The sequence below is a fragment of the Canis lupus genome, chromosome 1, assembly GCF_011100685.1.
Source record: "Canis lupus familiaris isolate Mischka breed German Shepherd chromosome 1, alternate assembly UU_Cfam_GSD_1.0, whole genome shotgun sequence".
NCBI lineage: Eukaryota > Metazoa > Chordata > Mammalia > Carnivora > Canidae > Canis > Canis lupus.
The window spans coordinates 81,980,058-81,994,206 of record NC_049222.1 but is presented as its reverse complement, the minus strand read 5'-3'; the positions used below and the strand labels follow the sequence as shown (position 1 = coordinate 81,994,206).

Below are 14,149 nucleotides of genomic sequence, written 5' to 3'. Positions count from 1 at the left end.
TTTCCTTGTGATTTCTTTGACTTACCGTTTAATACATGTGTTGTTTAATTTCCATATATTTTTGAATTTTACATTTTTTCTTCTGTTGATTCCTAGTTTCATTCCATTGTGATGGAAAAAAATTCTTTTAGTAATTTCAGACTTCTAAAAAATTTGACGCTTGTTTTGTGGCCTTATATGTGGTTTTCCCTGGAGATTGTTCTGTGTGTACTTAAGAAAAAACCGTATTCTACTGTTCTATATATTTTTTCGGTCCATTTTGTCAATAGTGTTGTTCTAGTCCTCCCTTTTGGTTTCCTCTCTGGTTGTTGCATCAGATACTGAAGTCTGTTGACTGTAGATCAGTTTCTTCCCTCAATTCTGTCAGTGTTTAATTCATATATTTTTGATTGGGTGTTTGGTGCATATATGTTTTGTTACATTTTCTTAGTGAAATGACCTTTTTATTATTATATAATGTCCTTTGTCTCTAGTAACAGATTCTGACTTTACAAACTCGTTTGACTGCCTTAATTAAAGCTGTTCCTGATTTCTTATATTTATTATATGCATGGGATATTTTTTTGCCACTCTTTAATTTTTCAAACTATTTGTGCCCTTAAATTTAAACTGAGTCTTTGACAGACAACCTATAGTTGGATCTCATTTTTTTAATCCATTCTGTCAATTTATATCTTGGATCGGGAAGCATAAACCATTTATGTTTAAAGTAATCATTGATATTGAAGGACTTCTGTCATTTTGTTATTTATTTCCATATGTTTTATAAGCTTTTTTCTTATTTCCTCTTTTACTGCCTTCATTTGCACTTAGTTGACTTTTTTGTTGTGACATGGTTTGATTTTCTTCTGTTTTCCATGTGTAGAGTTATAACAGTCTGTTTAAAATTGGTACTAACTTCAATTGTATACAAAAATTCTTACTTTTTTCCATCTTTTTAAAAATTTTATTTAAATTCAATTAATTAACATATAATGTATTATTGGTTTCAGAGGTAGAGTTCAGTGATTCATCAGTCTTATGTAATACCCAGGGCTCATTACGTGACATGCCCTCCTTAATGTCCATCACCCAGTTACCCTATCCCACCACCTGCTCCCCTCCAGCAACCCTAAGTTTGTTTCCTGTGATTAGGAGTCTCTTATGGTTTGTCTCTGCCCGTGATTTCATCTTACTTTATTTTTTCTTCTCTTTCTCTGTGATCCTTTGTTTTGTTTAAAAATCTCTTTCTTTACTGCTCCCCCCTTCATTTTGTTACTGATGTCACATACTATATCCTTATATATTGTATACCCATTTAACATAGATTTATACTTTTATGCATTTGTCTTCTAAATCCCATAGAAAATAAAAAGTAGAGTTGTAATAGAAAACTATAATAAGTAATACTTGATTTTACATTTATCATATAAATACCTTTATGTTTACTGAGATCTTTATAATTTGTTACCTGAACCTTTTTTTTTTTTTTTTAAAGATTTATTTATTCATGAGAGACAGAGAGAGGCAGAAACATAGGCAGAGGGAGAAGAGGCTCCCTGTAGGAGCTTGATGTGGGACTCTATCCCAGGACCCTGGGATCATGACCTGAGCTCAATGCAGATGCTCAACTACTGACGCCCATGCATCCCTATTAGCTGAAACTTTGAGCTCAAGCTAATAAGTAGAGAAATCTGTTGAACTTGACTCAGCTGTTTAGCTGATTTGATCCTAAATAATTTGACTTTAGCTAACCCTTTCACTTCTTTCTTCCAGTACTTTTTCTCTCCCTTGTAAACATTGAAATCTCAGTCAGACATCTATATTGTAATTTAACCAAAGACTCATCCAACACTTGCCAAACAGCCCCAGGGGATCATTATAAGAGAATGCTCATAAAGTAGTGCTCAAGGCTTTGTTGTCTAAAATATAGGGAGAAGGATAGAGGTAAGTAGTAAATAGCCTGTCTTTCCCCATATGCTGTGGATGTGGCTGTTATTACTTAACTGCTCTTGTCACATGAAAGAGAGACTTTACCCTTCTGTGTTGCTTTTTAAAGTATAGTGACTCTGTCCACTAGCAAACATTGTGTAGTGTAGGAAGTCTTGTTCTCCTAGACTTCCCTTCTGTTAGGAAATCAAACTGCACTCTGAGAGTCTTAAGGCCAGAGGGATGTCAGGAATTTGGCTTGAGAAAGAGAGAAGGAAAGAAAACCATTCTACCCACTCTGCTTTGCTTTTTTTAATCTTAGTTTTTAATTTTTTTTAATAGTCCAGTACTAGGTGTTAAATCCATACCTCGATGGTCAGTTAAAACAAATGAGACAAGAACATAGAATGAGGAAAAGGCAATCTCTTCAAAAAAGGATGCTGAGAAAACTGGACAGCTACCTGCAAAAGAATGAAATTGAACCACTTTCTCACAACATACACAAAAATAAATTGAAAATGAATTAAAGATCTACGTATGAGATCTAAAACCATAAAAATCCTAAAACATAGTGATCTCTTGGACATCAGCCTTAGCAACATTTCTCTAGATTTGTCTGTTACATTTTTTGAAGAAAATATCTTTGCTTTATTTTATTGCCTTTGCACCTTTGTCAAAGATGAGTAGACTGTATTTATGGAAGTCTCCTGGGCTCTCTATTCTGACCATTGATCTGTCTGTTCTTTTGCCAATACCAGTATCTTGCTTACTGTAGCTTTATAGTAAGCCTTGAAGTTGGGGGGTGTCAGTCCTCCATCCTTGTTCTTCAGTATTGTATTGGCTATTCTGGATCTTTTACCTCTCCATATAAACTTTAGAATCATTTTGTCAGTATTCATTAAGTAGTGGACTGGGATTTTGACTTTAATTGCATTGAATCTATGGATCAGTTGGAAAGAACTAACATCTTGATGATACTGAGTTTTAATATCCATAAATAAATATGGAATATCTCATTTATTCATTTTTTTATTTCATTCATAGAGTTCTGTAGTTTCCTTCGTAAAGATCTTATATATATTTTTAGATTTATACTCAACTATTACATTTTGTGGGTGCTAATGTAAGTGGCATTATATTTAATTTTTAAATTCTACTCATCTATTGTTTGTATATAGGAAAACAATTGACTGTTGCATATCAACTTTGTATTATGCAATCTTGGTATAAGGACTTATTAGTTCTAGGAGTCTTTTTTTTTTTTTTTTCTTTTTAGATATTCTGTGTAGATGACTGTGTCATTTGTGAACAGAATCTTTACACCTCCCATTCAGTTTATTCCCTTTTCTTGTCCTAATTCATTGGCAGGGACTTCCAGTATAGTGCTGAAAAGGAGTGATCAGAGACCTCTTTACTTTGTATCTAATCTTAGTGGAAAAACAGACTTTCTTACCATTAAATATGTGGCTATAGGTTTTCTGATGATATTCTTTATCAATTTGAGGCAGCTCTCCTTTATTCTAGTTCACTGAGAGTTTTTATCATGAATAGGTGTTCGATTTTGTCATGCATCAATTTATATGATCATGTAATTTTTCTTTTAACCATAATTTAGATATATAATGTCATGGAGAAGTTACTTAAACTGGCTAAGCATTAGCTTCCTGATAGGAACCATGTACATAAGGGAACTTCTGAGAAACAGAGAACAGAAATTGATTGTCTATTTTACAGGTTGTGAGAATGTATGATAAATGTATATCAATGCTTTCCTTAATGTGTGTCATTAATAAATAATAATTAGTAATGATCATCCATCATTGGCAAATAGTAAAGGGATAATAAACATAACAACATTAAAAATTTTTGGAAAAAAGATGAGGTTAGTTCATCTAATGAGACTGGTCAGTAAGGGCAAAAAGAAATTTGATTGGAGATTGTGGAATAATATGTCTTATGGACTGTGTGGATAATTTTTAGAGCTTAAAATTGCATTTTATTATTTTTGGATATATTAAGGGGGAACACTTGTGTTTTTAATTAGTGCACTTAAATCAGAATGAAGTTTGCTTATACTGATTTCTGCTTTTTTGAAACAGATTCAAGATTTTTGGAAAGTTACCACTGATTTCTTTACGAATCTCAGATAAAAAACTGCAAGGAATTTTGGAATTGATTGAAAGCATTCCGAAACCCACACCTGCACCTGAAGCATATGCCCCTGCCAAACCATTTCAGGTAATGTTTTTTACAAAATTGATAAAAGTACAAATTTAAGGAACTCAACAAATAGTATTTGTAAGAGTCAAAAATTTTGGATAAAATAATTTTATTCGTTTTCAAAAGACCTTTAAAAATTACATTTTACGGGTACCTGTGTGGCTCAATTGGTTAAGCATCCAACTCAATCTCAGCTCAGGTCTTTTTTTTTTTTTTTTTTTTAAAGATTTATTTATTTATTTATCATAGACAGAGAGAGAGACAGAGAGAGAGAGAGGCAGAGACACAGGAGGAGGGAGAAGCAGGCTCCATGCCGGGAGCCTGATGTGGGACTCGATCCTGGGACTCCAGGATCACGCCCTGGGCCAAAGGCAGGTGCTAAATGTCAGCTCAGGTCTTGATCGCAGGGTTGTGAGTTCAAGCCCCACAATGGGCTCCATGCTAAACATGGAACTTACTTAAAAAAAATTGGGGTGCCTGGTTGTCTCAGCTGGTTGTGTCTGACTCTTTTTTTTTTTTTTTTTTTTTTGGCTCAGGTCACGATCTCAGGGTTGTGAGATTGAGCTCTTCCTTGGGTTCTGCAGTGGGCATGGAGCTTGCTTAAGGTCTCTCTCTCCTCTCACCCCATCCCCCAATGTTTCTCTCTTTCTCTAAAAAAATTTGTTTTTACATTTTAAAAGGAAATGATGAAAGAGTAAAAGGTGCAAATAGTAAAGAAAATTACATGATGAGTCTACTTTTCGTTACTTCTGCTTGCAGTGACCCTCCTTAATGGTAACACTGTTAACTACCACTTCTGTAGTTTTCCAGAAGTGTTTATAATATATACTATGGCATGCTTGTGTGTGTGTGTGTATTCTTAAAGTTTACATAAATTGGATCATTATACTTCCTGTTCTGAATCTGTATTTTTTCACCATTATCATATCTTATATACCTTAAAGATATTTTCATATTAACACATACAGATCTACCTTTTTTTTTTTGTATAGCAAATAATATTGAATTGTGCAAATGTACCTACCATCATTTGCCTCACATAACAGAGTTCCTTTTGATGAACATTCTTATTATTACGAATGCTCACAGTTCTACCCTACTGCTTTTGGCTTCCTCTCTATATATTTGGGTGTATTTTTATTCACTGGATCAATTTATACAAGTAGAATTGCTCACTGAATTTTATATTTTCATGAACTTTGTCAAATTTTCTTTTTTTTTTTTTTAAAGATTTTGTTTATTTATTCATAGACACAGAGAGAGAGAGGCAGAGACACACAGGCAGAGGGAGAAGCAGGCTCCATGCAGGGAGCCCGATGTGGGACTCGATCCCGGGTCTCCAGGATCACACCCCAGGCTGCAGGTGGCTCCAAACCGCTGCGCCACCGGGGCTGCCCAAATTTTCTTTTTTAAATTGAGTACTAATTTATATTCCCACCAGCAGTAAATGAGTGAAAAAAGGAACTCCTGTGTACGGTTGGTGGGAACAGCCAACATGGAAATAGTGGGGAGGTTCCTCAGGAAACAAACTAGAACTACCATATATGATCCAGCAATCTTACTTTCCTGGTTTTTCCAAAGGAGATGAAAACAGGATATCAAAGAGATACCTGCATTTTCCTTATTAGTGATATTGGGCATCTTTTCCTGTGTTTGTTGACCATCTGTGTGTCTTCTTTGGAAAATGTCCATTTCTTCTGCCCATTTTTTAATTATTTGTTTTGTTGAGTTGAATGAGTTCTTTATGTATTTTGGATATTAACACCTTATCAAATATATTATTTGCTTATATTTTTTCCCATTCAGTTTATTGCTTTTTCATTGGTTGATAGCTTCCCTTGCTATGCAGAAGCTTTTTAGTTTGAGGTAGTCCCAATGGTTTATTTTTGCTTTTGCTGCCTTTGCTTTTGGTATCAGATCCAAAAAGTCATTGCCAAGATTGCTGTCAAGGAGCTTACCTTTCTGTTTTCTTCTAGAAGCTTTATGGCATCAGGTCTTCCATTCAAGTCTATAATCCATTTTGAGTTGATTTTGTGTGAAGATAGGAGTCTAGTTTTATTCTTTTGCATGTGGTTGTTCAGTTTCCCCAGCACCATTTGCTGAAGAAACTATCCTTTCCTTTTTGTATATTGGCTCTTCTGCCAAAAATTAATTGACCATTAATGCATAGATTTATTCCTGGTTTCTCATTTTTGTTCCATTGATCTATGGATTTGTTTTTATGTTGGTGCCAAACTGTTTTGATTATTATAGCTTTGTAACAGAGCTTGAAGTTAGGAAGCCTGATGCCTCTGTGTAATATACCACTGGACTTTTGATAGAGAGTACACTGAATCTGAAGATTGCTTTGAGTAGTGTGAACTTTTTAACAATATTACTTTTTGCAAGCCATAAGTGTCAAATATCTTTCCACCTATTTATGTCTTCAGTTTCTTTCATCAGTGCTTTTATGGTTTTCAGGGTACAGACTTTTGACCTCTTTGATTAGGGTACAGATTTTTGACCTCTTTGATTAAATTTATTTGTAGGTATTTTATTCTTTTTGATATAGTTATAAATGGTAAATCTTGAAATAAAGTATGACATCTAAAATGTGTGCTTTACCCAAATAGCTTCCATTAGTTCTTTCCCTTTTCCTGTAGCTTTTAGAATCAGCTTTTCAATTCTATGAAAAATTTCTGCCAGGATTTTGATGGTGGTGATTTTATTGTATAATTAATTTGGAGAGAATTGACATTTTAACAATACTGAATCTTTCAGTCTATTAATGTGATATATCTTTTCATTATTTAGGTCTCTTTAAGTTTTTTCATAAGTATTTTGTACTTGAAACACATTTGCTTCACATATTTTGCTGTCCTCTGAAAATCCATATATTGAAATCTTAACCCTAGTACCTCAGAATGTGACTGACAGTATTTGGACATAGGGTCTTAAAAAGTGGTTAAGTTAATATGAGGTCACTAGAGTGGGTCCTAATCCAGTTAGGGTGGCATCTTCATAAGAAGTAGAAATTCAGACATAGAAAAAGACACCAGAGATGCACATGTACAGAGAAAACATCATGTGAGGGCACAGCAAGAAGGTAGACATCTGCAAGCCTAGGAGAGAGACCACAGATAAAACAAATTATGCCAACACTTTGATCTTGGACGTCTTAGCCTCCCAAACTATGAGAAAATAAATTTCTATTGTTTAAACCATCCAGGCTTTGGAATTTTGCTATGGCAGCCTTTGCAAACTAATATAGCTTTTGGTACCAGAAAGTGAAGTGGTGTTGTAATAAACATGTTGTAGTGAGTTTAAAACTGGATAATGAGTAGAGCGTGAAAAAGTTTTGAGGCAAGGTGATCCTTGTTATAAAGTGGTAAAGAGCTTAGCTGAATTGTTTTTTAGTGGGGAACTTGTAAATGATGAACTTAGATATTTAATTGAGATTTCCAAGCAAACTGTTTAAGATATGGTCTTATTTTTGCCTAATTGCTTATAGTAAAATGCAAGAAAGAGATGTTTTTAAGAAGGACTTGTTAATAAGCAAGTTGGTATTAGAACTTAAAGATTTGGGAGAAGTGCTCAGCCTATCTGTACTGCAAAAAATGGGAGTGTGTTACAGAGAGAAAACCAAGAGCATTTTGCACAAAACACTTGATAAAGGGATTAAGGGTGTGACTTACTGCTGTAACCCACCATCTCAGCAGAAGCCAGGAATAGAGATGGGACTATGCCAGCTGAAGTACTGCTAGCTTAGACTAAAAAGGGCAGAGTCAGGACAAAATGAAGAAGAAAAATCCCTTGAAGTTCTGGTACTACAGGGTAGGACAGTGGGGCCATCCATCTGGGAACATACTTTATTCTTCAAGAAAAAGGAAAAGAATGATCCCGAAGGCTATTCTGAGATCCACAGAGGTGCTACTACCTACATGGGCCCAAAAGACGTGGGTTTTGGGGGCCGAAGTTCCCCTGGATTTCTGAAAATGGTGCCACTTTCTCAAGTTTCAGTGATTCAGGCTGCTGCTACCCATGACTTCAATGGCAGGAATGTAGTTAGTTTTATCTTATTAAGTATAATAATAGCTGTAGCTTTTTCCTACGTATTATTTCCCAGGTTGAGGAGGTACTCCTTTATTCCTAGTTAGCTGATAGTTTTGTGTCATGATTATTTGTAGCATTTTATGTAATGCTTTTGCTCCATCTATTGTAATCACACTGTTTTCTCTATTCTTTTAGTATGATGAATTACATTGATTCTAATGTTAAACTAGCTTCGCATTCCCAATATAAACCTCCTTTGTAATATATTAACGTTTTAGTACATTGTTGGATTTATTTACTATTTTTTTTTGTTGAGGATTTTTATATTTATGTTACTGCAGGATACTGGTTTATACTTTTTTTCTTGTTACCTGTTTGCATATGATATTAGGGCAAGTTCAGCTTCATTAAATGAATTGGAAAATGTTTTCCTCTTATGAGATTTTTTGTAAGGAATTGATACTATTTCTGTCTTAAATACCAGTGAGGCCATGTATGCCTGGAATTTCTTTATTGAAAGGTTTTCAAGTTGTTAATTAATTTTTACAGGACTGCTTATAGTATTAGTTTATTCTTGCATGAACTTTATAAGATTTTGTCTGTTAAGGAATTTGTTCATTTCAACCAAGGTGTTGAATATGTGGAAGTAAGGTTATTTCTAATATTTCCTTATGCTTCAGGCGACTTTAGGATTTATAATGACATTTTGCTATTCATTTCTTATCCAGCTCTTTTCGGATCCAGAATTTCTCTTTGAGTTTTTCTTATGTTGTCTCTTCATTGATGTTTTCTATTTGCTGTGATATCATTGTTCTGGTTTCTTTTAGCTCTTTCTCCATGGTCCTTTTCAGCTTTCTGAATATATTTGAGGCATTAAGAAAAAAATCTTTCGTAGTAAGTCTAGTACTTTGCTTCCTTCTGAATGGTGTCTGCTGCTTTTGTCTGTGTATGGGCTATTCTTCCTTGTTTCTTTGCATAGATTGTCCTGCTATTATAATCAGACAAAAAGAATTATGAGAAAACTCAGACACATATATTCATTAACATTGATGCAAAAATCCTTAAAAAATACGACCAAATAGTATGATCTATATAAAAAGGATAATATACTATAAGCAAATGCACTTACTTTATGAAAGCAAAAGTGGTTCAACAGTCAGTGCTATCAATCCTATTCATGGAATAAAGGAGAAAAAATATATGATCATCTCAATAGAAGAGAAAAAGTATAGGCAAAACCAGCAGTTATTGATGATGTTCCCTCTTAACAAACAGGGAATAAAAGAATGTATCTTCAACCTGGTAAGGGACATCTAGGAAAAACCCATAGCTAGTTTTTGTACTTCATTTGAAAAAGACTGAGTTTTCCCTGTAAGATCTGGAATAGTTCAAGAATGAATGCCTTTTCTGACCACTTCTATTCAAGTTGATAGTGAATGTTCTAGCTTCTGCAGATGAATCAAGAAAAATAAAGACAAGATTGGAAAGAAAAAGTAAAACTGTCTTTATTTTTAGGTGAAATGATCATGCAGGAAGTCCTAAGGAACGTAGAAAAGTAATATTCGTAATAGTAATAAGCAAGTTCGCAAAATACATTATCAATGTAAAGAATTATTTCTAAAGATGAAACGAAAAAGAATATTCCATTCATAACAACATTAAAAAGGGCTAGTCAAGGGATCCCTGGGTGGCGCAGCGGTTTGGCGCCTGCCTTTGGCCCAGGGCGCGATCCTGGAGACCCAGGATCGAATCCCACGTTGGGCTCCCGGTGCATGGAGCCTACTTCTCCCTCTGCCTGTGTCTCTTCCTCTCTCTCTCTCTCTCTGTGTGTGTGACTATAATAAATAAATAAAAATAATTTTAAAAAAAATGCATCAAGATATTATAAAAAAAAAAAGGGCTAGTCAAGAACAAATTAACAAAAGAAATACAACACCTGTAAACCTAAATCTGCAAAACATTTCTGAAAATGATATTCATAGTCAAGGATTGGAGGCCTGATCACATTGAGATGGTAGTCCTCTCCAAACTCTGTAACTTTCTCACAACCTCAATCAGAATACAGAAGATTGCTTTTCTGGAAATTAACAATTTAATTATAAAGTATATATGGTCATGTAAAGGACACATATTAGCCAAAACAATTTATTATTTTTAAGGTTAATTCTGGTGTAGTTAACATACAGTGTTACATTCATTTCAGGTATAAGATACAGTGATTCTTACCTTCTGTGATCTTCAGTGATGAGCACTTCCATATATTACTCAGTGCTCATCAAGATACGTGTACCTTTAACCCTCTTCACCTGTGTCACCCATCCCTTTCTTTCTCATTAACCACCTCTGTTCTGTATAGGTAAGAGTCTTTTTTGGTTTGTCTTTTTTCCTTTGTTTCTTAAATTCCACGTGAGTGAAGTTATATGGTATTTGTCTTTCTCTGGTTTATTTTGCTTAGCACTGTACTCTCTAGATCCATTCACATTGTTGCAAATGGCAAGATTTCATTCTTTTTTTATGGTTGAATAATATTGCATTGCATATATATACCACATCTTCTTTATCCATTCATCTATCAGTGGATACTTAGGTTGCTCCATAATTTTGGCCAAAACAATTTTGGACAAGAATAATGTTAGAGATTTTCTAATACTTGATTTCAAGATTTATCTTATACTACTTTATTAAAGAAAGTGGGTTTTCTTTTTGATATGAGGATGAACTACAGATCAAGGAAATAGAATAAAGTCTGGATATAAATATACAATGTATACATGGTTAATATATATTTGATTTCTTACAAAGGTGCTGACCTAAATAAGTGGAGGAAATGTGCTAGTTCTTTCAATAAGTGATTTTTGAGATAACTAGATTTCCAAGTGGAGAAAAAATAAACATAAGAGATTTAGTTTGAAATGGAACATAGACATAAATGTAGATGCCCCCAAAATATAATTTCTTTAACAAAAAACATAAGAGAAAATCTCTAAGCACTTTGTGATAGGTAAAGATGTCTTGGGATAAAGCACAAATGAAGAAGAAAAATAAACTGATGAAAATTAAAATTTTCTACTTTTAAAAATGAAAAAGGCAAGCCATCTAATTGTGAAAAATATATGCAACACATTATGTACAAATACTTCACCCAAAGTATATAAGGAGACCAGTAACCCAGTAAAAGATTAGCAGAAACGTTGAAAAGGGGTTTAATTTTATTACTTATCAGGAAAGTGCAAAACAAAACCATTCTATCCTTGATGTAGATGTAGGCTTTTAACTATAAGAAACATACTGAAGGGTTGCTGGAGGGGAGGGGATGGGATAATTGGGTGATGTGCATTAAGGGGAGGGCATGTGATATGAGCACTGGGTGTTATATGCAACTGATAAATTATTGAACACTACATGTGAAACTAATGATGTACTATATGTTGGCTAAATTTCAGAACATTAAAGATGGAAATTAGGACAGCATAGTTTTGGGGGGTATGCCTAATGATCGAGAGGTTTCTACATTAATGGTAATGTTCTATTCCTAGTTCTGAATTTTGAGTGCATGGGTGTGTTTTCTTCATGAATACTTACTGAACCGTATACTTAGTTATGTAGTAGGTTTATGTTTCAATAAAAGTGTTTTCCCAAAAACAAATATGATTCAGAGAAGGACAAACTCATGAACCTGTGATATGATATGTAACTATAACACATTTGTGAAATTCTATTTAAAGCTAAGGTGAAATTGCCAGGAAGATTGCCAAAGTTTAAAATGTCTGAAAATACCAAGCATTTATAAGGCTATGGGGCTATACAAACTAATCTGCTGATGTTAGTTTACTGTTTTCCAACTACTTGTGAAAAGTTTGATACTACTTAGTAAGGTGAACATACACAATTTGACTCAGATATAAACACCATAAAAAAATCTTACATAAGAGCACCTGCAGGCATGTTCATGGATGCTTATGGTGGTACTATGAGTAAAAGCAAAAAATCTGTAAACAATACAAATATATATATCAATAGTGTAGTGGACATATGAGTAGTGGCTTATTCATCAGATATGCAATATAGTATAGCAGTGAAAGTGAGTGAACTATCAAGATGAATGAAATTGAAAGGTTTTTTGTAGAAGACTGTTCTAAGAAAATATATAATATTATTACCTTTTTGTATAATTTAGAAAGAAGCAGAGGATACACCATGTTATATTTAGAGAATCATTCATAGGGGGCTAAAAACAAGTAAATAGAAGTAAAATCATAATCAGTTGTAGGGAATGTAATCAAGGAGGATCAAAGAGGTGCTTCTAGGGAAAGGTATAGGACTGCTTAGTTTTTTGGCCTGGGTAGAAGATTGAGGTATGTCTTTTCTTATTATTTTATTAAATTGCATTATATGTTTTTATGGGCTGTATTTCCCAAAGCAGTAAAAAAGTCAGTTTAATGAAATGCCTCTCAAAAAATGAAAAGAAAAACTTCAAATTTCCCAACTCCGTAGGTTTTAAATATTGGGACTGGCTATTTCCCGTGGATGTCCTGAGATGGTTTTCTTCTTCAGTGAGACGTTGAGTGAACACAGAATCTAAGATCTTTTCCTACTCAAAGCCTGTCAAAACAATTAATACAACAATTTTACGTGTATATTTACCATTAAAATTGTAAAAGCACTTCTTTAAATCTATATTTTATAATTTACTTAACTAATTCTGATTGGCTTTTTTTCTTAGTTCAAAGTGAGATTTTTTTTTATATTTGTCAAAATTATCTTAAGACTTTGAATAAAAATCTTTGTGCTAATTAACAGTGAATTACTTTTCTTCCAGATTCAAAGGTCCACTTCTTTGGGAACATCACAGATTTCACAGAAAATGCTTCCTTTCTTGGAGCTTCCATGTGTTGAAGATGGTAAAGTGAAACTGCTTTTGCTGTTAAATTTTATTTTGTGGGGCACCTGGGTGGCTCACTCAGTTAAGCATCTGACTTTGATTTCCGCTCAGGTCATGAACTCAGGGTCATGAGATCAAGCTCCGCTTTGGGCTCCATGCAGGGCACAGAACCTGCTCATGATTCTCTCTCTCTCTCTCTGCCCTTCCCCACCCCCAGGTGGCACATGCACATGCACTTGCTCCCTCTCTTTCTCTCAAAAATAAAATAAAATTTTACAATTTTTAGACTAATAATTTTACACTTGATCTCAGTCAAAGACCGAGAAGCGATAGACTAATGATTTTAAAAGGTGATGTTCATTAAGCTAAAGATTAATTTTATATTTTCTACACTTTTTGTCATCAAAAATGTTATTTTCAGACATAAGCTCTGTATTCTTTTCTATTATTTTCTAATCTTCACATTCACATTTTGAAATGTTTTAAGACTTCAATGTATTAGTATTCATATTTACTTCAGAAAAATTATAAGACCATTGTTATTAAGTCAGTCATTTTAATTTTTGACTTAAACAATATTCTGCAATATTTAGATTCTGAAGAAGAATATTTTGATGCACCTTGTAGTCCTTTGGAAGAGCCTCTTCAGTCTCCCACTGGAGTTCAGAGTTATCAGCAGAAAAAGATTCAAAAGCCAGATTGTTCAAAAAATATGATTCAGTATAAAATAAGATTTGAAGTGCCAGAGGTATGTACCATGGTAAAATTAATATGACTTATTTAAATTGTCATTTCTGCTATTCAGTTTATTTATATAGTCTTATTGCTAATATGTACTCCTGTTTCATCCAATTTAAGCTGAATCCAGATATTGCTTTGTGATTCTTTCCTCCCCTTTTTGTGAAGATTAATTTTGTTAATCAAAAATTAGGGGTTTAGATCATCTATTATGGTCATTTGATAGGAATTTATTAAAGATAATTAACTGTACAAGATACATGTGTATGCATGTGTGTATATAAAGTCTCCTTTAAATTTTAAATACAGATCATGTGTATAACTTATCCATTCAAAACCACCATCCGCATAAACAATTTTTTCTTTTAG

At 33.7% G+C, this 14,149-nt stretch overlaps 1 protein-coding gene across 6 annotated transcripts in view; it reads left to right on the top strand.

Annotated features, from left to right (window-relative positions):
* The window catches only part of VPS13A (vacuolar protein sorting 13 homolog A), a 235,292-nt gene that overhangs the window by 81,025 nt on the left and 140,118 nt on the right, over nucleotides 1-14,149 (top strand). For all 6 annotated transcript variants that reach the window (XR_005354104.1, XM_038527037.1, XM_038527040.1 and 3 more), the window contains 3 exons: nucleotides 4,008-4,146; nucleotides 12,980-13,061; nucleotides 13,636-13,790. Coding sequence is in view for 5 of the 6 variants with exons in the window: in XM_038527037.1 (XP_038382965.1) it covers nucleotides 4,008-4,146; nucleotides 12,980-13,061; nucleotides 13,636-13,790 (376 nt within the window). In the remaining variant the exon portion in view is untranslated. The remainder of the gene's footprint in view (nucleotides 1-4,007; nucleotides 4,147-12,979; nucleotides 13,062-13,635; nucleotides 13,791-14,149) is intronic.